A 22,363-nucleotide genomic window follows, 5' to 3' on the forward strand; every position below is an offset into this window, starting at 1 on the left:
AAAATGTGGGAAAAACCTACATGCACACAGAAGCATGTTTTATTCTCTGTCTGTCTATATATAAATTCTATGTTCGTATCATTGTCTTTACTGTAGGGGAGGTATTACTAAAGTTTGGATTGCAGGGAGACAACACTGAAGAGGAAGGTGAAAGGATGAAGTTAATCCAATCTACTCAGTCATTATCTGCTGTGTGTTTGTTCCTCTATGACAGTCAGTGAGATAACTATTAACCATAGGATAGAAAAGCCTCTTATATGTATTTTCACACAGCCTATGTGCAGAACAGACAAAATAAATGATTGATCTTTCTGTTGTGTTTCATTGAACCTATCCAAATGACCTGCAAATCCAGATTACCATGTGTCAGCAAGGCAACCCCCTCCCCAAGATCTGGGGGAAAGGTTGACTCTTGGTACCTTTGATCAAAAGGATTCACTCCAACAGCTTGTTTTCCCCAAGCATGCGAGCACTTTCACTCAGACAAGTTTTATCTGTTTTGTTGTATCTTGGAAGCAGTACTGTAAAAACAAAACAAAACATTTATCTTTCTTTTGGTAGGTTATAAGAATATATTTTGAGACACATTTTGATGGATACCTCTTACCAGATGAGACATGAAATTGTAGTTATCTTAGTTGATTTAGTGAGTAGGCAGGTTGCACGTATAAAAATCATGAAAAATTAGACTTAATGTAGCAATTATAATGTTTAGTAGCAAAATAAAGACATTTGCAGTATCCAAGTAACAACATAATAGTATTGCCAGAGAGCTTTGAGACTTATGCTGATCTTTGGAAACTTTTAAGGAATTATTAATGGGGAAAAATGTCACAATGACCATGAATGAAGTCTTTTCCTTGAAGATTTAAAAACAGCCATGGTGCTGGTTGCTCAGGCACAAAATCACAACCGTGGACCATGAGATGTCCAGAGGGCTTGTGATTAGTGGCGAATAGGTTAGGCTTGGAAGAACTGTGAACCTTCTCTTTAACTCTTACACTCGGTATGGGCATGCACAAGGGGAGAGCAAGGGGAATGTGTGTGTGTCTGTGTGTGTATCAGTGCATCCCTGAGACTTTGCACTGCCTGACTGTGTTTAATCCCCACTGACAATCAGCTGTATGAGGCCATAAATGCTTTGCAGTGCTTAGCAGCCAAGACCCAGGGACATATTCTGGGTAAAATATGTTCTTGGCTTTCAAACAATGGAAGCTGATGATATACCAGGATGGTTAATTATTAACTTTTGCAGCAGTTGATGAAGTCGTTTTTGCATGAAGAAGAAAATGGCGACTGTAATGGATGGTATCCATATGTTGTTTTACCGACCTTTGCGATCAAAAGGTATTTGGATTCAATTAAATTCATGCATGATCATCAGGCCTATCGCACCTGTTTTACAGCTTTAAAACAACTGCATGTGACTCTTGAATGCGGCATCATCTCTGGCTCGTCCTCTGATTGGCCAGAGGAGGCCAGCTGGCTGTGACGCTCCCTGTGGCAGCAGGTGTGAAGTGTAGTTTTATTTTGGTTTGGCTGCTGGTTTGCTGCCTCTTTATGCCACGAAATTTGTTTGAGCTGAAGCGGGCTCCCCTCTGAGTCTGGTTTCGACGTCGCCTTTGTGTTCGTTCGTTCGTCTGTTCGCTCCATATCTAAGATGTCGACCGCCGACCATGGTGGAAACGAAGGCTACAACCAGCTGAATAAGTTTGAAAAACTGTCGTGGAGGCCCTCCATCCGCGACTCAGGTTTGTAAACACAGCCAGCCCCCAAGCTGCAAGTGGGAGCAGCTAAGCCTCGTAGCAAACCATGGTTTAAAGATTCAACTTTCAGCCAGCCACTCGGTGAAATTGTGGTTTGTACAAGCGGGTCGTTGATTAAAAATACATTTGGCGACGCCTTTACCCGACAAATTAGCCGTTGCTTTCGGTTTGTAGCGTCGCAAAAACAGGCCGTCGCTAGCTCGCCTGCGACTGCTACGGAAGGGAGAGATGTCTCACTCTGTAATTATGCCATGCAAAATGCTTTTCCTCTAATTATTAGCTAGCTCTGCTCTCAAAACGTGAATCTGTTAATGGCAGTAATCTGGTAAAGGGCTGGCTGATTACAGGTCTCTGGGTCAGTGTATCGCGTATGTGTTTGACGAGTGAACAACCTAGCAGATATGCACTGTTTTTGCTCTGTTTGCCCGGTGAATATATCTCTAATCTGTAATTGCTGTGTTGGCTTCGTCTCTTAATTTGTGGCTGGCTGGCGGACAGGCTCCAAGAAGAGAGTGCGGTGGCTTCAGGCTCGGCGCATCTTCTCTCCGTCCTGCCCCAACCTGCGGATCCCCAACCGGTTCCTGAGAGAAGGTGGGTCCTGCAGCCTCCATCTGCCCTGACTGTCCCTCTGCAGAGATTTTTCTTTCCCCTCACTGTTGTAGCACTTATGCAGTGAATCCACACGGTTTTCCAAGTCCATAACATACATCCAAACGTTTTAGTGTCCTGATTACACTCCATATATCTTAATTTTGTCCACTATTCACATAAATGTACCCTTCCCTTTTCTCCAGCTTTCCTATCAACTTGCCAAACCTATATTCCTCATCTTTCACACCTTTTGAGGCAGCTTTTCTCAGCTTTATCTGTATGACACTTAAGGGCATATTTTTTTCAGTAAGTTTCTGTTTTTGAACATGTTTACAATCTGACCTCAGGTAATGCCTAGTGTGTCTTTTTTAGCATCCTCTGAATAGCCTGGATTTCATTCTTTCCTTGCGCTTTCTCTGTGCACTAAAGAGTCTCTCTCTCTTTCCATGTATGTTGTCAATTTTGTTGTCAGACTTGCATCTGAAGTTTAAGGTAGGCCTTGTGATGATATTAGATAATTGTCAGTAGTGCTTCCGACAGTCCCCTCTGTCTAAGTTATTAAATCGATAAAGGGTTTCAGGGTGTGTTGTTCACTTTTATTAAAAAAAAAAAACATTAAGTTACAATTCTTGGTAACGGTTATAGGTTTTAAGTAAAATAATCACCTGACCTTACCAAGAAGTGTTTGTTATTCTAAAAGCTTATCTTTAAGCTTGCAACATGTGTATTCAAACTTTAGTCATGTCTTATCTCCATACAGTTTGTTTGCATTTGTATGTATTTGGGAAGGTAGTTTTGGCACAATGCCACTATGTCCTTGTTTATAATTTTAGACAAATTGGCTTCACTCTCACATACTGAATTTATTCAGAGTTGCTAAAACCAATATAGTACCAATAGTTATTGCTCTTGAAAGAACAGGTTTTGGGATTTGAGCAACACAACTTCACCATAAAAGGGGGAGATTTTTTTTTTTTAAGAGTTGGCTCTTTCCATTTTCTGCATTTATCACAAATCTACCAGAAGGTACAAAACAAGAGCATGAGACCATCGTAAGATAAGCACTCTCAATCAAGAAATTTATGTGTGCGGAGGGATCCTGCTGCAATAAAATGTCATATTTCTGAGGTGAATGGGGCTTCAAGGTTAAAGATGAACTGCTTTTGGCCACTAGCGGCGCTAGAGAGCAAAGTGGGTCTCACAACACAAACATCCATCACATGGTTCTCAGACAGGCAGCCTGCCACAGAGGCTGATAGTCAAATGAAGGGACGGACACTTCCTTCCAAACTTGATGCACTGAGATACGAATGTAAACTTTGTGGCCTTGTAAACATTAAGACTTTCTGAACATCTTTGAGTATCATAAATTTACTCAGCATAGTCACATAACACAGGTTTTGACTGCAGGAACTTTCCACAGGGACTGGGCACTTTTGAGGAACTGTCTGCATTTCATGTCTAACATGGCATACATAAAAAAAAAAAAAAAAAGGACTTGCAGGACTTTAGTGTACCTTACCGGTGTAATTTGGATGGAAAACCACCTATATTCGCACTATACTTCTGTATGAGTCAGACTATGATTGTAAACAAATCCACAGTATTTCCATTGAAACAGTTCATCTTTAAGCAAAGGGGTCATAAAAGTAATTGTGAGCTCCATTCAGAATATAGACTATGGGTCAAAATAGACTGTGTTTGTATAGGTGTGGGGGGACAGCCTCCGTTTAGTGGGGTATCATGAGTCACATCTTGTGCAGTAGTTATGGTGGAAGATGCTCTTTACATGGGGGACACTGAACTGAAAAAAGCCTCTCTGTGCCCCTCCTCAGGACACTGTGCACCCCCTGCCCGGAGTGGGCACCGCTGTGTTGCAGACAGTGCCAACCTGTACGTATTTGGAGGCTACAACCCAGACTTTGACGAGGCAGGCGGCTCAGAGAATGAAGATTACCCTCTGTTCAGGGAACTGTGGCGGTTCCACTTTGCCACGGCCACCTGGCAGCAGGTCCGCACAGAGGGCTACATGCCCACAGAGCTGGCCTCCATGTCAGGTAAGAGTCAGTCGAAAAGGGCCTTCCCCAACTTAGGATTTCTTTGGTTGACCACATCTCCTACTTTCCTGCTGATTAATTGATTATCACCCTAGAGGCATGGTGTTTTTCATGTTTGTTTTTTCCTGTGCAACCATTTGCCCACTAGGCTTCATTATTTGTCACTGACATAATGCTGATGATTTACTATGCCTCTGCAATCCTGTATAATAGCTCCCAAATTTTAAGATACTGCTTGCCCTATCCTGTAAGTCAGATATATAGATTAGATTAACCATTTTTGAATTTTCCCCTTGGGGGATCAGTAAGGGTAAACCTGCCTACCTACCCTACTTACTTACATACATACATACATGAGAAGTTGTTTGATTCCTCCTGAACTAGTACCTTGTCTGATACATTTAGTTTTTCTGTTCATGTACAAATGTCACCTCTGTAGTGCTGGCCTTGCCCGTTAACTCAAGTAACGGAAAAACAGTGTCATAAAGCTTGGTTAGTAATACAGCACCTTAAAATAGGAAGCAGTTTGCATGTCCTTTGTTTTCAGAAAAAAAATTATGCCGTCTGCAGTCCAAATAGCACAAGCCTAGTCATCATTGTACTTGAATGTTGAATATCTTTGCAGCAGCAAGTTGGGCGCTGCTTTCACAGGGCCAACACACACACACACACTTTCCAGGACTCTGCAGTAATAGGCCTATATGTTCAGAGTGAGTTCCATGCACTTTGATGTAATCTGCCTCCACTAAGCTGCCTTGGAAGAAGCAAGTTGGGTATTTGGTTAGCTCTGGGCATTGGGGAGAGCCAGACGATCACCACAAGGCTTAGGAGCTGCTGGGCAAGCAAAATGGAAAAATTATGAACGGTTCCTGTCTTTTTATTTTAATGGGGATACCTTGACATTTGGAGTTTTAGTTAAATGAGTTTGTGGCTAAACGTACCCACTGGTTGGAATGCAAAATCTTAATAATGCTAATTCTGATTTTTAAGTTTGCTGGTAGCCTGGGTCCAGCCCTTGTGAATGGCCATGTCCGCGTTTTTTAATTTGATTCATGGGATCTGAAAACCAGGCTAGGCTGCCGGTGTACCAATGCAGAAAATGTCACCCCTACATTATGACAAATGCTTGATTTAAGACATAATGACAAACTAATAGTAAAAATAATCCTGGTATGTACAAAACAGGAGAAAATACTGTGTGCTCACAACAACAAAAAAAATTGGACAGAGGAAAAAATATGGGCTATGAATAAAACTGACATTTTTTGAGGTACTTCAGAGTGCCTGGGTAATTTTTTCCTTTTGTCTGTTGTATGTGTTATAATTTGACCTCAGACTGCGAGAGAAACACTTGAGTTTTTGGGATTTACTATTAATTTTGTCTGAATGAGATGATGGGAACTGTGTGTCTGGAAAATTGGATTTAATTTATTTCAGTTTTTATTTAATAACTACCATCTGCTTGATTAGGAAATGGTTGTCTGATATCAGAGCTTTGGCCTGTACTTTAGAGTTACGTTAAAATTCCCTTTTTAAATAAATCCTGCACATGAGTTTTCAGGGTTGGTGAGAAGATAAAATAAAATGAACTTACACAGATCAGAACCAAGTCAGACTGATTTTTCCACCTCGTTTTCAATTTTGAAAGCCAGTGAACTTGACCAGCGTGTAGATTTTGTCCAATTTTGAAGCAAAATATTAAAATGTCTAGATGTAGAATAATTTGATGGTGTCAATGTCTCTGTCCCTCAGCTGTTTTACACGGCAACAACCTGCTTGTGTTTGGTGGCACTGGGATTCCATTTGGTGAAAACAACGGCAATGATGTCCATGTTTGCAACGTCCAGTACAAACGATGGAACCTGCTCAACTGCAGAGGGAAGAAACCAAACCGAATCTATGGGCAGGTACAGAGTGTTTGCCTCTTTACTGCTAATTAGAAACACCTGAACTCATTAAAAGTTGTCTGATCTGACTGTGACTTTGCCTCCATGTGTTCAGCTCTCTCTTACTGACTGTAACTCTCAGTGCCACCCTTACACACACACACACACGTCTGTATTGTCCACTTCCAGGCTATGGTCATTATAAATGGCTACCTCTATGTCTTTGGAGGGACGACAGGCTACCTTTACAGTACAGACCTGCACAGGCTGGACCTGACCACCAGGGAGTGGACCCACCTCAAGCCCAACAATGCTCCCTCAGATCTACCTGAGGAGAGGTCAGGCAGCGTAATAATTGGATAATAATTAGACTATGTGTTGCTTTTGACAGTTCCCCAGCATATTAATCACTATAGATTGAATTTTAATCATATTGCATCGATTGACAGGTACAGACACGAGTTAGCTCATGATGGACAGAGAATATACATCCTGGGAGGCGGGACTTCCTGGACGTCATATCCCCTCGACAAGGTACTGCATAGCAGTGTTGTTTACATTTCATAAATCAGGTGGACATTAGCTGGAAAAATGGAAAAGTTACACATTAAATGTATGTTTTAATAGCATTTGTCTTCATTAGATTCATGCATACAACCTGGAGACAAATTACTGGGAGGAAATAGTCACCAAACCTCATGAAAAAATAGGTTTGTGACCTAAATGTCGCTTCTCTTTTTGGCAGTGTTAAATTTGAGGTCTATGTGAATGGTTATTTAAAGGTTTCAGGGCTAACTGCTGTGTATTATCTTGCACTGTGTATGACAGGATATCCTGCTGCACGCCGTTGTCATAGCTGCGTGCAGGTCAAAGACGGTAAGGCACATTTTCACTGTGCACACAACATGTGACATGCCTTTGACATGCTCGGCTGAGTTTCTCCACATGTTCCTCTCCTCCTTCCTCCAGAGGTGTTTATATGTGGGGGATATAATGGAGAGCTGATCCTGTCTGACCTGTGGAAGATAAACTTGCAAAACTACCAGTGGAACAAGCTGCCTGCTGTCATGCCAGAACCCGCCTACTTTCACTGTGCTGCCGTCACTCCGGTTAGTGCAACATCATGTGCGCACCCACACAGCGGTCAGCGGATTTCAGTTTTGCATCAAGTTAGTTGTGCAAGGCGTGGTTGTATACTGTTGTTTTTCATGCATGTTTTCTTTGGTTGCACATAGATACCGATTTTTTTTTTTTTTTTTTTCCCCTGCAGCTAGTGCTGAAATGATTAGGCGATCAATCGATAAGCTGAGTGACAGATAATGGATGTATTACAACTTCAGCAACTGATTTTTGTCATTTATCAAGTTAAAATCTCAAACATTTACTAGTTAGAGCTTTACTAACATTTACTGTATTTCTCTGTTTATATCATTGTAAAAGTAATACTTTGCTATTCATTTATTTATTTATTTATTTTGGCTGCTGTTCAGACTAAAGAAGCAATTTGACAACATTAGTTTAGTGTCTCCTAACTTTCCATGAGCATTTGCCATTATTTTTTACTCTTTATCGCCAAAACAGCTCATAGATTCATCAAAAAACACAGCAGCCAGGATCCCATCCCTAACAATGTTTAGCTGTTGCCACTAGCAGACTTCAATGGGTTGGTTCTGCACCATCCCTTGCAATGTTTAATGTCGCCACTAGGAGGCTTCACTACCTTTATTTCAGATGAGTAACTCAGTGAGTGACAAAGCAGTGTCAAGGTCTTCCCCCCTAACAAGGCCCTGGCAGTAATTGAGAGATTGTCAGTAAAAAAAAAAATAATAATTAGTCATGGCCTCACCTCCCGCTGTCTCCCTGCTTCAGGCTGGCTGTATGTACGTCCACGGTGGCGTCGTCAACATGTCTGAGAACCGGAGGACTGGCTCCCTGTACAAGGTGTGGTTGGTGGTCCCCAGCCTGCTGGAACTGACCTGGGAGAAGCTGCTCAAAGCTTTCCCTCGCCTGGTACAGCTTTCCACTCTGCAGCTGCTCAACCTGGGCCTCACACATTCTTTAATTCAGCGCCTCAAATAAGTGCTGCACAGAGGCAGAGGAAAACGCTATCTGATGGAACAGCACCGACCTTTAAACCACAAAGGACAAAAAAAAAAAAATCTGATGATAGACTGAAGAGATGTTTTAATTTTGAGTGATGTTGGCTCATACTGAAAAACCAAAACTTTGAATGCCTTTTTTTTTTTTTTAATTTTAGCCCTTTCATAAACGTGTGTGCTTCATTTCCAATGCCAAGTGCAATGTCTTGAGCTTGCCGGTGTGCGCGCGCAGGCATGGATCACGGCGCATGTCAGGTTTGAGTTTGTACCCATCCAACAGGAGCCAGAGTACGAATTGCTGATTTTTCATTTTGCTTTCTATTTATTTCACAGGTTTCTTATGCCTTGTTCTTGTCATTTTGAATCCTTTACATATCGCATTCCAGTGCTTCTCCTTTTCCTGTTAACATCATTTGTCACTGTCACAGAAACTTGCAGGACATGAAAGGGAATAGTTCAATGTCCCAAAGATAATTTTTTCTTCAAAGCAGAACTTCTTGCCAAGCAAATTAATGCTGCTTCTGGTACTACAGTTTTAACTCTCTAGCAGGCAGGGATAGACTTGTTTGACTCTTGCTGACGAAAAAATAGCAAGATGGACTTAATTGACATGAATGGTCAGCTGCTGCTATGCTCACTGTGACAGATAAACATGATTGTAAATTCCATTCGTTTTAAAACAGGAGAAATTGGTGAACACGTGTTCCCATTTAACTCAGACCGTTTCAAATAGACCACATTCCTCTTGTTTTTTCATTAATTTTAACCATGGCATTTAATTTTTATCACTCAGTCGTAGTTCGTATCTTGTAGGCACACTTTCTTCAGCAGTCAGACATCAGCGAAATCCCAAGGAAAGGGTTGAGAAAGTTTGGATCTTATTGCTTTGATTCCCTGTAAAATGTTGGCAACAGACTAATTGGGTCGATTATTTGAAGCATGTTAAAGCCTCAAGGCCTTTCACAGTGCATGATACTAAAAATCTAGCTGCATGATAACGACGGTGTCAAATTGATTCAGCAGCATAGATGAGTCACTTTGTTTCAACAGAAGTGTCATTCTGCACTTTGTGTTTGCCCGCTCACAGTAGGCCTCATGACCAGAGGAAATATTAAACGTGTGTTGTGCGCCTAAGTTTGAGCCTTCTGTGACATGACATCACTGTGAATTTTCGAGTGCCTCTTGGATTTTCTTTCTTTTTTTCCATTGTCTTGTTGCAACGTGGAGCTTGTCGAACTCTTGAGAAAAGCGTACGTAAGAAGTATGAAACTGTACTCGGCCAGAAGCTCTTAAGTGATTCCTGAACTCGAGTCATTTCTTCATCTGGTGCCTTCTACGTCTACAGAATGTCACAGAAATTATTTTTTATATTTCCGTTGTCCATTTGTTGAATACTTTACAAACTGTCTACATGTAGCATTTTTTTCCATGTGCTATTGCTGGTGCTGTTCACACAAGCCTTTTTTTTTTAATTATTATTTTTTGTAAACCCATAAATCCTTTTACGCCCATGACTGCTCTTGGTATGGGACGCCGATATGAATTGTCATCACTTCTTTTAACCCACAGACATTTTTTAACTTATTTATTTTAACCACCTTGCTGCTTTTACAAAACATAAAACTTAATTGTAGCCCAACTTGTAGCTGACCTTTTTAGTTTTTGTCGCCCGGTTTCATTGGTTCTGCTCCTCCACTCTTCACACTTTAACTCCATTTCAACTTTTCATTTTGTACTGTAACATTAGGCTATATGGTTGGTTTTTATTGTGGGCTGCACTGTACTGCTATAGTACTTTCAAATATGAAGCTGTAAATGGGGCCTTTTTTAATTTTAACCTAGTTAAAAAGGTATGTCAGGCATACTCAGGATATTATATACTGTGACCAGACTCAGTCGTGGAGCTTCAGAAACATTCACACCACATCCAAGTGTCAGCTTGTTGCTCAGGCTCATTATGTTCTCATGAATCCATATTTTGGTACACCTTGGTGTTTTTAATTAAGAGGAGTCTCTGCATTTTTCATTGCTTTGGCTAAAAGTACATCACTAGTAATGCTGCCAGTTGGTTGAGTCACACATACTTCACCTTGTCTTGATTTTTGTGTTTTTTTTATTCCGCCAGTCAGGCTCTATCTCGGCTTATATGGAAAATGTCAGCAACCACTTTATCTGAAATGTTTAGTTAAAATATTCCAGACAAACTGACAGTTGAACTTCACTTAACAGCGCCACCTATCGTACTTTGTTCATCAACTTGTGCCTATAATGGCCTTATTTATTTCCTTTTCTTTTTTCTTTTTTTTTTGGAAGTGACCATAGGCTTCACTCTTTTCTGAGGTTTGATAAATGTACAGCCTTGCTTATGAGACCAACACATTTATATATTTGCATCATTTCTTTGATGTTAAGGAAAAAAAAAAGCTACATGATCTCTTCTGCATGTCACTATGGTCTGCATGTCACTTTACGACTGTAGAGAGAGAAAAACTGAATGTCTCCTCAAAGGCAATTACGTCTGTATTTGTTTTGTAATTCCGGTCTGTACAATCAATAAAAACACTGGCAGCAGGTTTTTCAAGATGGTATATTGACACACATTGTTTTCAGTTTTATTGCTCTTGCTCAGCACAGCCAGCCATGCTTGCCTCTGGAGTGTAGGGTGCTACTTCTGTTTTTGCTTCACGGTAAAGTCACTGGCATTAACGTGCACCCTTTTGGTTAGCACGGTCACATTATAGACTGTCAGTACCTTGACATTAAAAAGCTACTGAATGAACAAAATGCCCTTTCTGCAGACGCCCTTGGTCACAACCAGGAACTTGTTATCCATTAGCATTACAAAAAATAATTTATCATTTTTTTCCTCATTCTCCATAACTCACGAATGGCACAGTTTCTAATGACAAAGAGTTAGATACATTAGCATACACTTTACAGCAGCAGGTTAAACTAATGCATTTGTGCAATCAGACCAATGCCTTCCTGAGAAACATTTTCAACGTCATGGCTGTGCGCATAATTCAGGGAAAAAGTAAGCACAATGAAACAAAAGCCTATGAGCTATATGAACAATAAATCTGTCCTATGACTCCCATAACCTAGGTCAATTATAATCCTATGAGGACAGCAGATCAACAACAGGGGAGAAGGTGCACATCCAAAGTCCTCACGAGTTAAAAAAAATAAATAAAGGTTAAAAAGCCATGGTCCCACGATCAGCATCCCGCTGGAGACGGGGCAAAGAAGTACAGCGCCAGCAGGATAAGGTAGACGACCACAAGAACCGTACCTGGGTAAAATAAGACAACACTCAGCAGTCTTAGCATTTAAAAAAAAAAAAAATTCTGTATTGGATCAATTTGATAGCAGAAAGAAACAATATACAACACTGCTAAGATCTTTCTCTAAAAAGTGTATAAAATGATGGTGTAAACTGAGCAAAGATGGAGTTTGCTCTTTAGTTTTCTCAGCTGCTTCCACAAGGGGGCAGCATAGCCATGAGGTCACTGATAGTGGCAAAATAGAGACATTTCTGGAAGATTCAGTTCACAGCATGATCTGAAGATAAATACATAATGTCTGTGCACATTTTCGCTATACACTTAGTGAGTTTAATTTATTTTCTATTATGTTAAGCCAGTCATAACACCTCCGCTGTGTCCTGCTGCCAGCTTGGTCAATTTTATGGTGCATGTAAATGCACATGGCAATAAAGCTTCTCCCTATCCAATAAAAGTCAAATCATATCAAAACTTACCCTGAAAATAATCTGATTTGCCGTCCATGAAGATGTAGTTGACAAGAATGACACTGAAAATACTTGCCCATAGGTGCAAGTCGCTGAATAAGAGCACAAAACCCACATCCTGCGAAAAGCAGAAAAAGCCTTTGACTTCAGGAGACTATAAACGCCAGCCAGAAGGTATTTTTTGTCAATAATGGATCAGTGGTGAAATGGAAGAGGAGGGTATCTTACGTAGAACGCATTAAACAGGACGAGCACAGGGATCTGTAGCATGCAGACCTGCACGGCGATACAGCTCCCCACCTCCAAGCTGGAGAGTGAACACAGATCATTTAGATACAGAAATTACTTCTTATGCCGTGTCAAGACTTTGCTTCTCTGATATGGCAGGACCTACCTAAGACTGATGTTGTTCTGGAGCGCAAACTGGATCCCATTCACAATCTCTGGGATCTCAGGGACCATAGCGAGGACTGTAACCCCTATAAAATACTGCAGAGGCAAAGAGAAGTGTTACACAGGACAGCCAGAGGGTGCAGCGTCAAATCAAATATGTCCAAGCGTGCTTGCATGCATGTGATGACCTGAGAGATGCTGGGCTGGCTCAGGATGGGCTGGATGTGTTGGGTGGCGAGGTCGGCACAGACAGACATGAGCACAGTGGCCATGATGAGGATGACCAGAGACCTCCAGCGGGACCAGTGGACCACCGCCCCGTGGTGGCCCGTCACTAAATGAGACATACACAAAGAGATGACGGGTGTTAAAATAAGGAGATCATGACCTGACGGTGTGTTATACTGTGGAGTGGTAGGGGGAGACGTTTTGTAGAGGTTCATACCCTGTCCTCCTCCAACGTGGATGTCGTAAATGTGGGAGTGCGTCTTCAGTGTGAAAATTAGACCGATGATGTAGGCAACGGGCAAGAGGACAGACACCGAGTACACCAGCGGTCTGGAGGTGAGAACACAGGCGATTTAACGAGGATAGGCGGTTGTGTTTCTCAGTTATTAAAGAAACATCTTGCTTAATGAATACATACTTACTCGACATGGCTGTGGAATAATGTCTGATTGCTCTGTTAAAAAAAAAAAAAAAAAAAAAAAACAGATTTAGTAGGTTTCTAGTCTATCACCACCTTCCCTGTCTCCATGTGTGCAAGTACAATGGGGATGGATGGGCATTTTTTTGTGGAGCTCAAAACACTGACAATGTGCACATGAAAAACTCAACAGCAAAAGCTTTCCAAAACAATGACAGGGATACCCGAATCTACAGCCTAATCCGCAGCCTAATCCACAGCCTACGGAGGCAAAGAGTTTCACGGGGAACTATTTCCTGCCAAAGTACAAACTGTACCAATCCGCCTCTTAATTCCTCCTTCTTTTTCACATGTACAAAATATCTGTTCCCTTAAAGTTACATTATACATCATACAAAAACATGGTACACACTGTGACCTGTGTGCACTGTGCATGTATCTTGTTTGAACAAGTGTGAGTGTGTGTGTGTGTGTGTGTGTGTGTGTGTGAGTTCCTCAGGGAAGCGGACACTGACCAGGTCGTAGTGGCAGTTGTGGCAGACAAACGGCCCGCTGCTGTTGCTGGTGCTGTTTCCTCCGGTGGAGTTGGTGCAGGCGTCACACACCAGGTTCCCGTACGCCTTGGAGAAAAGCGTGGGGGCAAACACACCTGCAGTTGACAGGACGAGGGAGGGTGCAAGGGGGAGACGGCTAATGAGATACGAACTGACAGGAGTGATTGTGAAAACGTACGCTGGTGTGGACAGTGGAAAGTGGATCTGAGAAAAGGCAGGGAGGGACATTGTGAACGCTGACATACTGCATTACAATATAAAAACAACAGTGGGTTCATGCTGGCTTGGCTTTTCAAATGTTAAATAGACATTTAGCATTGCTGCCAGTATCAGCTGAGCGTGGCAATAAATTCTGGTCAGCTTATAAGATTTGGTTACATCTTGAGAAAAATAGGGTATTGCTAAAAGACAGGAAATCACTGTCTTCTTTTCCTCTTTTCTCTCACTATTAAAAAGGTTTGCATTGCATTTTGTTACTGTCTGATCAGAGCATAACTGGTGGAACAGGGGTCACTTTCCTTCAACACATACAGCTAGGTGTTAACACAACGGTCATCCTCAGGTACTTGCCTCCTACAGAGATGAAGAGCAAAGCGGAGCTCACGCCAGTCGAGCGGCTGTTGAACCTTTGCTCGCTGTGTCGCAGCCCTCCGATGATCATGCAGATGCCCTGCGAAACACCAAGAGGTATCCAAACTCAAATTTTTTTCACCTTTTCCGTGATGCCATAATGAAACAACACATTTTGCCATCGGATTGGCTGTGCAATGTGATATATCAACTTTCTTCACCAGAGATTGAACTTTCTAGTTTACAGACTTTTTGAGGTTTTTCATGATCATATGAGCCCTGTTAAAAACTGGTCATTTGTTTATTGACTTCCTCACTGACCATTCAGGTTTTCTTCATACAAAGTTACTTGAAAGGTTACTGACTTGCAAAATAAAATTTTTAATTATTTATTTCCCACAGGGATGGGTGAAATCGTGGATGTGTTGGTGAGTAGCGAATTTAATGATTCCACTAGTAATATTTTTTTCCAATTCAGCAACTTGTTTTTAAGATGAGCCCGGTGTGACGTGACTGCAGGACGACTCACAGGGATGAACAGGATGCATCCAAGCAGCGTGCCAGTCAGCGCCGCCTTCACGATCTCCTGCAGACAGGGGTTGGCTGTCTTGTGAGCCCTGAGCAGCGCCGTGATGTAGAAGGTCAGCTCCGTGATGGAGCCGAAAGTGGCGTTGACCACAGCGCCCACAGCAAAGTTACTCTGTGCTGAGATACTGCAGCCGGCGAGGGCCAAGAAACAAGACAAAGGGTAAGTGTGTGTGTGGAATAAAAATGAAGATCAGGGACATTTTTGAGACATTGCCACTGTGTACCCGTTCCCCTGTTGCTGCTTTAAGTTCATTAAAATAATTCCACAGTTTATGGCTCCCTATTTCCTTAATGAACTGTGCACTAATGCAGAAAGTGACAGAATATCATGTACCAGCCAGCCAAGAGTTCTTACATTTACCTTAAATTCACCTTTCCTATTCACAGTAATCCTGCACTTTTTCAGCTTAAGGAAAAAATATGAATCTGTGTCCTTCATCAGTGTCTTCTACACATTCTTGAAAGATTTGAGTCAGCAGGAAAAAATATGAGCACGTTTTAAAAAAACACCTTTAGGGCAAATTGTTTACATAAGTAAGAGGATCATTTGAGGACACAAATTTCAGCTAGGGTTTCAACACTTGAATAAATTCCCTTAAATTCATTTGCTCATTGTTTGTTTTAGCCAGTATACTATAGAAATGGACACAAATCTTTTTACTTAGTCTGATGGATTTGAACAATCTGCTGAGCTCACCTGGCGATGCCCATACCGATGTAATATGACAGCGGTATGATGGAACCGACTGCTATGGCAAACTTGACCTCAGAGCTGGCAAACTGGTTTCCTTTGTCGATGTACCCTATCACCATGGCAACGATTACGAGAGGGAGGAGGTCTGAGATGCAAGTCAAGGGTGATAACAGGTCTTCATGTGACACACACGCACACGCACACACTTAAAATTCCCTGACTTCTCCATTCCATGACTTTTCCATGGTTTTCCATGACCACAATGTTGAATTTCCAAAATCTACATAAATGTAACATGAGGACCAAAATTTTAACACTCTTACTAAAGGTCTTACTAAAGTTTATTATTGTGATTTTTTTTTTCCGGTGGGGGAAGTGAACATGACATGAACATAGGGCTGGGCGATCGACCACTAACTGATTGAGATCTTTGCAGACGTGATCATGTGACCAGTCATTTGCGTGTCAGGCTTATCTGACAGAGCACTCAGCAGCTGTTACAAAGTTATAACATGCAGTATGTAGTCACTCTTTTTACGACTCAACCATGAATTCATTTTAATCAATTTAATCCACTGATCATGCAGCCCTACAGAATGAGAACACCATAAAAACACGTTATGACTGACAAATAGCTAGTTAATGATTTTTTAAACTGAGTCTGAAAAAACTCCCATAACTTGTCCAAATAACTTTCTACATTCCTCGATGTTTCCTGTCTGAAATGGGCTCATCAAACTTCCATGACTTTCCAGAAAATTCCATGACCCTTGGAAAACCTGGTGTCCTTGTCCATCTTATGGTAAAGGATACTGACAGCAAACACATTGATCCCATCCACAGTGTACTTGTAGTAGTACCAGTTTGCAGCGTGGTAACAGCACAGAAGCGCTCTGGTCTCACAGCCTTGATACTAAAGGCAATGAAAATAAAATAAACATTAAAAAAAAAAAAAAGAGCAGAGATTTCATGCCAGACCAACACCAGCAGCGCTCAAATGTCCGATAAAGGCTACACGTCTCACGGCTCTCACCTTCCTCTGTGAGCAGGAGGAGACAGAAACATCCTCAGGAGCCAAGAGGAGGACAGTGCCCAGGGTGCGTGCGTTCATTTTTGCCACGGGGATGGTGAAGACCAGGATCCAGGAGAGGAAACAGGCCAGCGAGTGGACCACAATCAGAGGAGGATATCCCAGCAGCAGCCACACGTAGGTGGTGAACCGATGCTGCACAGAAACACTTAAAGACTTAGGAAAACTTTGAAATCCTAATATTTGACCTGCATGTATCATAACATTTTAAAAATGTGTTCTTTTAATAGAAAAAATGTGAGTGCGACTCTAAACGGACTTGCTCCTCAGCGTTTCTGCAAACACATGGAGAGACTGCAGAGCCGCAGCAGAGCAGCTTCACGTGGCAACTGTAAAGGTTCATTCTGCAAAATCATCTTTCACTCAGACAGCTTTCTCTGTGAAACAAGCAAATTCCTGGAACTTGCCTCCTCATCACTTGAAAATTACTGCAAACTTCACCATTTTTAAGAGAGCTACCGAATCCTGGTTCATTCAGTGACAAACCTGCACTGTAAACCTATAAAACTGTGAATTTTTCCCCTCTGTCTACAATTACGTCCTTTCTAATTATCTGTAGTTATGTTACTGCTAAATGTGTGTTTGATTGTATCTCTCTGTATTCAGTTTGTTTTGTAACTCACTATTCTGATCTCTTATTTTTACAAAAGCCCCTCTAGGGACAGACGCTGCAAATCAGCATCCACTACAAACATTATGATGCCTGATCGGATAGCTGTTCTCAGTTTGTCTATATACATTGTTTCGGTCCCTATCAAATAAACCATAAATAAATAAATTAATGAGTAAATTACAGTGCTTGCTCCTGTTTTCTGGAGCTGCACCTCCCCCAAATTATGTCAGCTTAAACTGTCTTGAATTAAAAAAAAAAAAAAATAAAAACTTTCCTATTTTACAGGTATGTTAAAGCAGGTGTTAATGTGTAGCATTGTTTCTATTTCAATACTTTTGTCTTTTGTTTGTTTTCTTGATTCATTTTATCATCCTAAAGCACCTTTGTAGCTAGTCTTCTCATGTACATTAATCTTTGTTTTTGGTGTCTCAAATATGTGGTAACTTGTGTTTAAAATGCATTTTGTAGATAAAGCAGTTTTACTTATTTACATACTAATTTTATGAATCATGCATACAGAGCCACTTGGACATTTCTGTATGTTATATCACAAACATGGTGGTGGTGTCGCCTTGGGTGGTGACCCTTACCCAGTAGGGTTTGTGTGGAGGCCTGCCTGGCATCTCCGGGATTGGCACCTCTGTGGGTGAAGGCAGCAGGACAGGCGAGACATCGTCCTCCGTCTCTGTGGTGCACTCACAGTTGGGGGCCCTCTCACAGCACCTCCTCACCGTGTTTCCTATCTGGAGAAACAAGCGACACACACGTTGGCTCACTCAAGTAATCTGTTACTTTTATCAACCTCCACCAGCGACCGAGGATTTGCAACAACATCAATCCATTCCTGGAAGAAACTAGAATATATGTGTTCCCAATACAACAACGACTACAATAAACATCCTTAATGATAACTATTATATTATATAATAGTTAATATAATAGTTAGATATTTTTGGTGCATTTTTTGATACAGAGACAAGCCAATCAAACAATCAGGTAGCTGACCTCAGTGCTGTTTTGTTTGCTGAGAAACTGATCACAGATATGATTACAATGTGAATCCTTGAGCAAAAGTATTTAGTTATAGTTATTTATCTGTGAGTATCACTCTGGATGAGAGCAGGTCTTTAGCTGGCAGGTTAGAGGGGGTTTGACTTGTGTTTGAACATATTCTACAAGGATATATTTACATATTTAGTTAATAGCATGCATAGGGGAAACCACTGGCTCTGATAGGAAGATTAACACAGCCATATTATAGGTTCTTTGAGGAATTTGATGCAAATTTGTTAAAATGTGATCCAAACATCATCAGCATCATCACTAAGGGACAGTAACCAGCTGTTTGCTGCAGGGAGTCTAGGGAGTATCAGTCAGGTGGAAATGAAATGCAGTGTCGCTTGTGGTGTTGTGGTGTTAAAAAAAAAAAAAAAAAAGACTTCCTCTTTCGTAGCCACAAAACAGGCTGTGAGGAAACTGGAGAGGTTTCTGTGCATCTGTGCATCTTTCTAGTTTCAGTTGGTAGAAACAGGAAAAGAGACAAGGGGATTAATGGCGCAAAACATTAGCCAATCCAAACTGTACCTCCTGGATTGACTTGCCAAAAGGCCACAGGAAGTACCATGACAGCTGCCAGCACAGCTTACCTGAGGACAGAGAGCGAAAAGAGGATGGCAGTGTTTAATAATGATAGATATCTAATCCTGGACTGTGCCATTGCATGTTAACTGTGAGTGATGAAGCCAGCGGCTGCCCTACCATACGGCAGCCCGATCACAGTGACGAACATGAGCACGCTGACCAGGAGGTACACCAGAGACACCCACCAGCCGAAGAGAAACACGTACAACACATTTCCAAATGTGACGAGATGACCTGACACCAGGAAGACAAGCAAGAGATACCATTATTGATAGCATAACAAGATCTATGTGAGTCACTGCTGACATTTATATTTATTTATATATATATATATATATATATAATTCACCTCATAATACTGTATTTAATTCTACATCACTTTACACAAACCTAACACACTCACCTGTGTGCGGTTTAATGACGTTCAGTTCAGAGTAGAGCTCTTTCACAACATCTGACCGGACTTCAAACGGACGCTCCGTCACATGGCTCTTCCATTTTCTGAAACCAAACTAAACACACACACACACACACACACACACACACACACACACACACAAAACCAAAAACTGAGACCACGATTTGATGGGCTGCACTGAATTGTTCAGCAGCTTTTATTGTGGCAAATTCCTACCCTGTAGTTGTTGACCAGCTTGTTGGCCTCCACTTCGTTCTCAGCTCTGATAGTGGTCTTGCTGAGGATTTCCTCCCAGCTATCGTCACAAGCATGATGGCTCTGACCTAAAATAACAGCGCACCAAACGGCACGCAACCATTAGCAGTGATGACATGAAACGTAGCTGTAATGAAACAGGGCCCGGTACTCACATGCATGCGTGGCCACCGTACACTTTGCAGCACAGATTACAGGACACAGAGACCGATGTGCCGGGGGAGTGTGTGTGTCGGCTGAATTCAGCTGTTGACCTTGTCGGTCGCAGATAAGCCCATGAGGGTGAGCGGCCTGCTCCCATGGAGGATCTGCAGCAGCAAACAAAATGGTTATTCAGTGTTGGTACAGCCACTACACTTCTTTAAACAGAGAGCACAACAAAAGAGTGTGTAGTAACTATTGTGTACTACTGAAACTGTGCGTCAGGAGCTTATTCTGCAGAGCATCTGTGAGCCAGATGGACATTAATTAAATCCTCTGTGGTAATTTAAGTGTCAGAGCTTACTAATGTATTTTAGGATAATGTATGTTTGTGTTAAATTTTGGTGTAGCAGGCGAATTACAGAGATGACTTGTAAAACTGTCCTTAATTTTTCAAAGCTGCTCAATAAAATTGTCACTTATTTTGCCATAAAATTAACTTTCCCCGAAGCAGTTGAGCATTCATTCTCTGCAGTCTACATATAATTCATTACATTTGAACACCAAGGAAATGAGACATCCGGGAAATTCTCTTCTTTTTTTGCATCAAACAAGTCTTTGTCCTGACAAAAGCATATAGGGATCCTTTCCACCCACAATGTCCGGCGCACGGTCACGCCTGAAATCACTTTGCTTGTTTTATTGGCTACAATACGAGTTGCTGTCTGTGATTACTGAGACCTGCGACTGACAGCCAGACAAGAGGCGTATTTGTTCATCAGAGAAACCGCAGGCATGACTTCAGTTTAGCCGGGAGTAAGATGTCCTAGTTCATTCATTCCCTGGACGGGTCTCCTAATGGAGCACAGTCACGTGTTGCACAAAAAATACCACTGGCATCTGGAGAGAAACTTCCCTTTTCAAACAATTCGGCACAAGACACACTTTCGGCACAGACACGTTGTGTTCCTCTTTGTGGCTTTCTATTTGCTGCGTGAAATGTGCACAAATATAAAGGTTTGCCACTGTGATAGAGATGCATGTTTAAAGGAAGGTACACACACTGTCCTCTGCTGCAAAATAAATAACAGTAGTTATGGAAAGCCATGAAAATCAGCAATATAGAAGGGAAAACAAACATAAATTTATATATACAGGTGTAGTCAGTGACAAAAAACTACAATTATCCAGCTGGAAGAGAGTTACACATTTTAACACAGGCAGACGACAGTGGGTGCAACTACCAGCAGAGAGTGCTCATGTCTATGATGGTGCCAGTGTAATGTGAATCTATCTATTTATCCATCTATTTATCTATCTATCAATTTATCTGTACATCTGACAGGCAAATCAGCATGTACAATCAAACAACAAGAGTAAAGACTCTGACAGGTGATCATTATCATAGAGGATGTATCCTTGTATGGTGCAAATGGAAATTTTTGACTTTACTTTTTTTTTGTATGACACCCCCCCCCCCCTCCCCCCCCCCCCCCCCCTCTCTCTCTCTCTCTCACACACACACACACACACACACACACACACACACACACGCAGTTCCCTTGCGCATGGAGGGGGGTAACACATCGTCAGCACCATGTGACTGACTGATGTCTAATCGTAAACTGCAGCACCTTTGCTCTTAATGCCAAATAACAGCCTGTCCCGTCGCAGCGTAGTGAAAACTGCGGGATGGAGCGTGTATGTACAGAGCTGCGGGGCACACACACACACACACACACACACACACACACACACACACACACACACACACACACACACACACACACACACACACACGTCGGCTTGTAAACATACGAGGGTTGTTCACCACACACACTGACATACTCCGGCAGCGATGCAAAATATAAAACATATAAAAACTGAATGGCTGCTCCTCACCTTGAGTGTCGGGGGCCGGCCTCCTCCTGCGGCTGGTCGTGTCTGTGCTGTCGGGGGCGGACAGGGACATCCCGGCCGGGTCCGGCACACGGCGCTTCTGCCTCTGCTCTCAGGCGGACAGGGCGCACTGATTCACGGATTAGACCGCTTGGCATTATGGGAGACGTAGGCTAATTACTACATGCTGTTACATGACTAGTCTGACTCAGTGTCCTGCTATTTCATTTGAGAAAGGCACCAAAATAGGCTAAGTAGGCAAGTCAGTAAACAATAACAATGTAATAAGAAAGTAAGTAGCCGAAGTAATGAGGAGGAAAGTAAAGCAAGTCATGTTTGTTTATGTCGCACCTTTGATAAAGGTCACAGTAACAAGGTGACACACAATGGAATGAAACAGTAGTGATGATAAGAACATTAAGAAACAACAATAGCAAAACAAATAAATAATCAGTCAAGTCACATGTCCACAGGTCCACAGGTGTAATATGCTATGCAAGGGAAGATTATTCCATATTTTTGGTGCCACGCTTTCAAAAGCACCATCACCTCGAGTTTCAATTATTTTGAGCGACTGTGAGAAGACCAAAGTACACCTGCAGTACGAGGAGAAGTTCACAAATGTGCTGAGAGAGAGTTAACTTTTAATAGAATAGACCAGAAATTGTTACAATAGCAAAAAAAAAAAAAAATGTGATCAGTGATTAATTA

The 22,363-nt window shown here is 41.8% G+C and overlaps 2 protein-coding genes across 2 annotated transcripts; one reads left to right on the top strand and one right to left on the bottom strand.

Annotated features, from left to right (window-relative positions):
• The first annotated feature begins 1,481 nt into the window (after positions 1-1,481).
• Positions 1,482-10,860, top strand: LOC115360202 (kelch domain-containing protein 10-like). The gene is made up of 10 exons (XM_030052930.1): positions 1,482-1,751; positions 2,265-2,357; positions 4,193-4,414; positions 6,167-6,321; positions 6,490-6,638; positions 6,750-6,834; positions 6,944-7,010; positions 7,129-7,176; positions 7,270-7,409; positions 8,170-10,860. Exons 1-10 carry the CDS (start codon positions 1,661-1,663, stop codon positions 8,377-8,379), a joined length of 1,260 nt encoding a protein of 419 aa, XP_029908790.1. The 5' UTR covers positions 1,482-1,660; the 3' UTR covers positions 8,380-10,860.
• On the bottom strand, positions 10,746-21,762 carry LOC115360189 (putative cation exchanger C521.04c). The gene is made up of 20 exons (XM_030052896.1): positions 21,656-21,762; positions 19,768-19,920; positions 19,574-19,680; positions 19,343-19,451; positions 19,057-19,173; positions 18,883-18,944; positions 17,889-18,041; positions 16,629-16,820; positions 16,409-16,508; positions 15,599-15,740; positions 14,843-15,026; positions 14,314-14,413; positions 13,705-13,838; positions 13,194-13,225; positions 12,989-13,101; positions 12,732-12,877; positions 12,545-12,639; positions 12,379-12,457; positions 12,160-12,268; positions 10,746-11,691 (listed from the first exon to the last, which is right to left on the bottom strand). Exons 1-20 carry the CDS (start codon positions 21,723-21,725, stop codon positions 11,618-11,620), a joined length of 2,271 nt encoding a protein of 756 aa, XP_029908756.1. The 5' UTR covers positions 21,726-21,762; the 3' UTR covers positions 10,746-11,617.
• Positions 21,763-22,363: the final 601 nt, after the last annotated feature.

The sequence above is a fragment of the Myripristis murdjan genome, chromosome 6 (assembly GCF_902150065.1).
Source record: "Myripristis murdjan chromosome 6, fMyrMur1.1, whole genome shotgun sequence".
In the NCBI taxonomy this organism is placed as follows: domain Eukaryota; kingdom Metazoa; phylum Chordata; class Actinopteri; order Holocentriformes; family Holocentridae; genus Myripristis; species Myripristis murdjan.

Excerpts from the sequence above, each read along its gene's own strand:
- LOC115360202 (XM_030052930.1), top strand. The coding sequence starts at position 1,661 with ATGTCGACCGCCGACCATGGTGGAAACGAAGGCTACAACCAGCTGAAT. Across the intron at positions 6,322-6,489 it reads CAAACCGAATCTATGGGCAG|GCTATGGTCATTATAAATGG; the intron begins GTACAGAGTGTT and ends GTCCACTTCCAG. Across the intron at positions 6,835-6,943 it reads CGTCATATCCCCTCGACAAG|ATTCATGCATACAACCTGGA; the intron begins GTACTGCATAGC and ends TGTCTTCATTAG.
- LOC115360189 (XM_030052896.1), bottom strand. The coding sequence starts at position 21,725 with ATGTCCCTGTCCGCCCCCGACAGCACAGACACGACCAGCCGCAGGAGG. Across the intron at positions 16,509-16,628 it reads CCTCCTGCTCACAGAGGAAG|TATCAAGGCTGTGAGACCAG; the intron begins GTGAGAGCCGTG and ends CATTGCCTTTAG. Across the intron at positions 14,414-14,842 it reads GATGCATCCTGTTCATCCCT|GGCATCTGCATGATCATCGG; the intron begins GTGAGTCGTCCT and ends GGTGTTTCGCAG.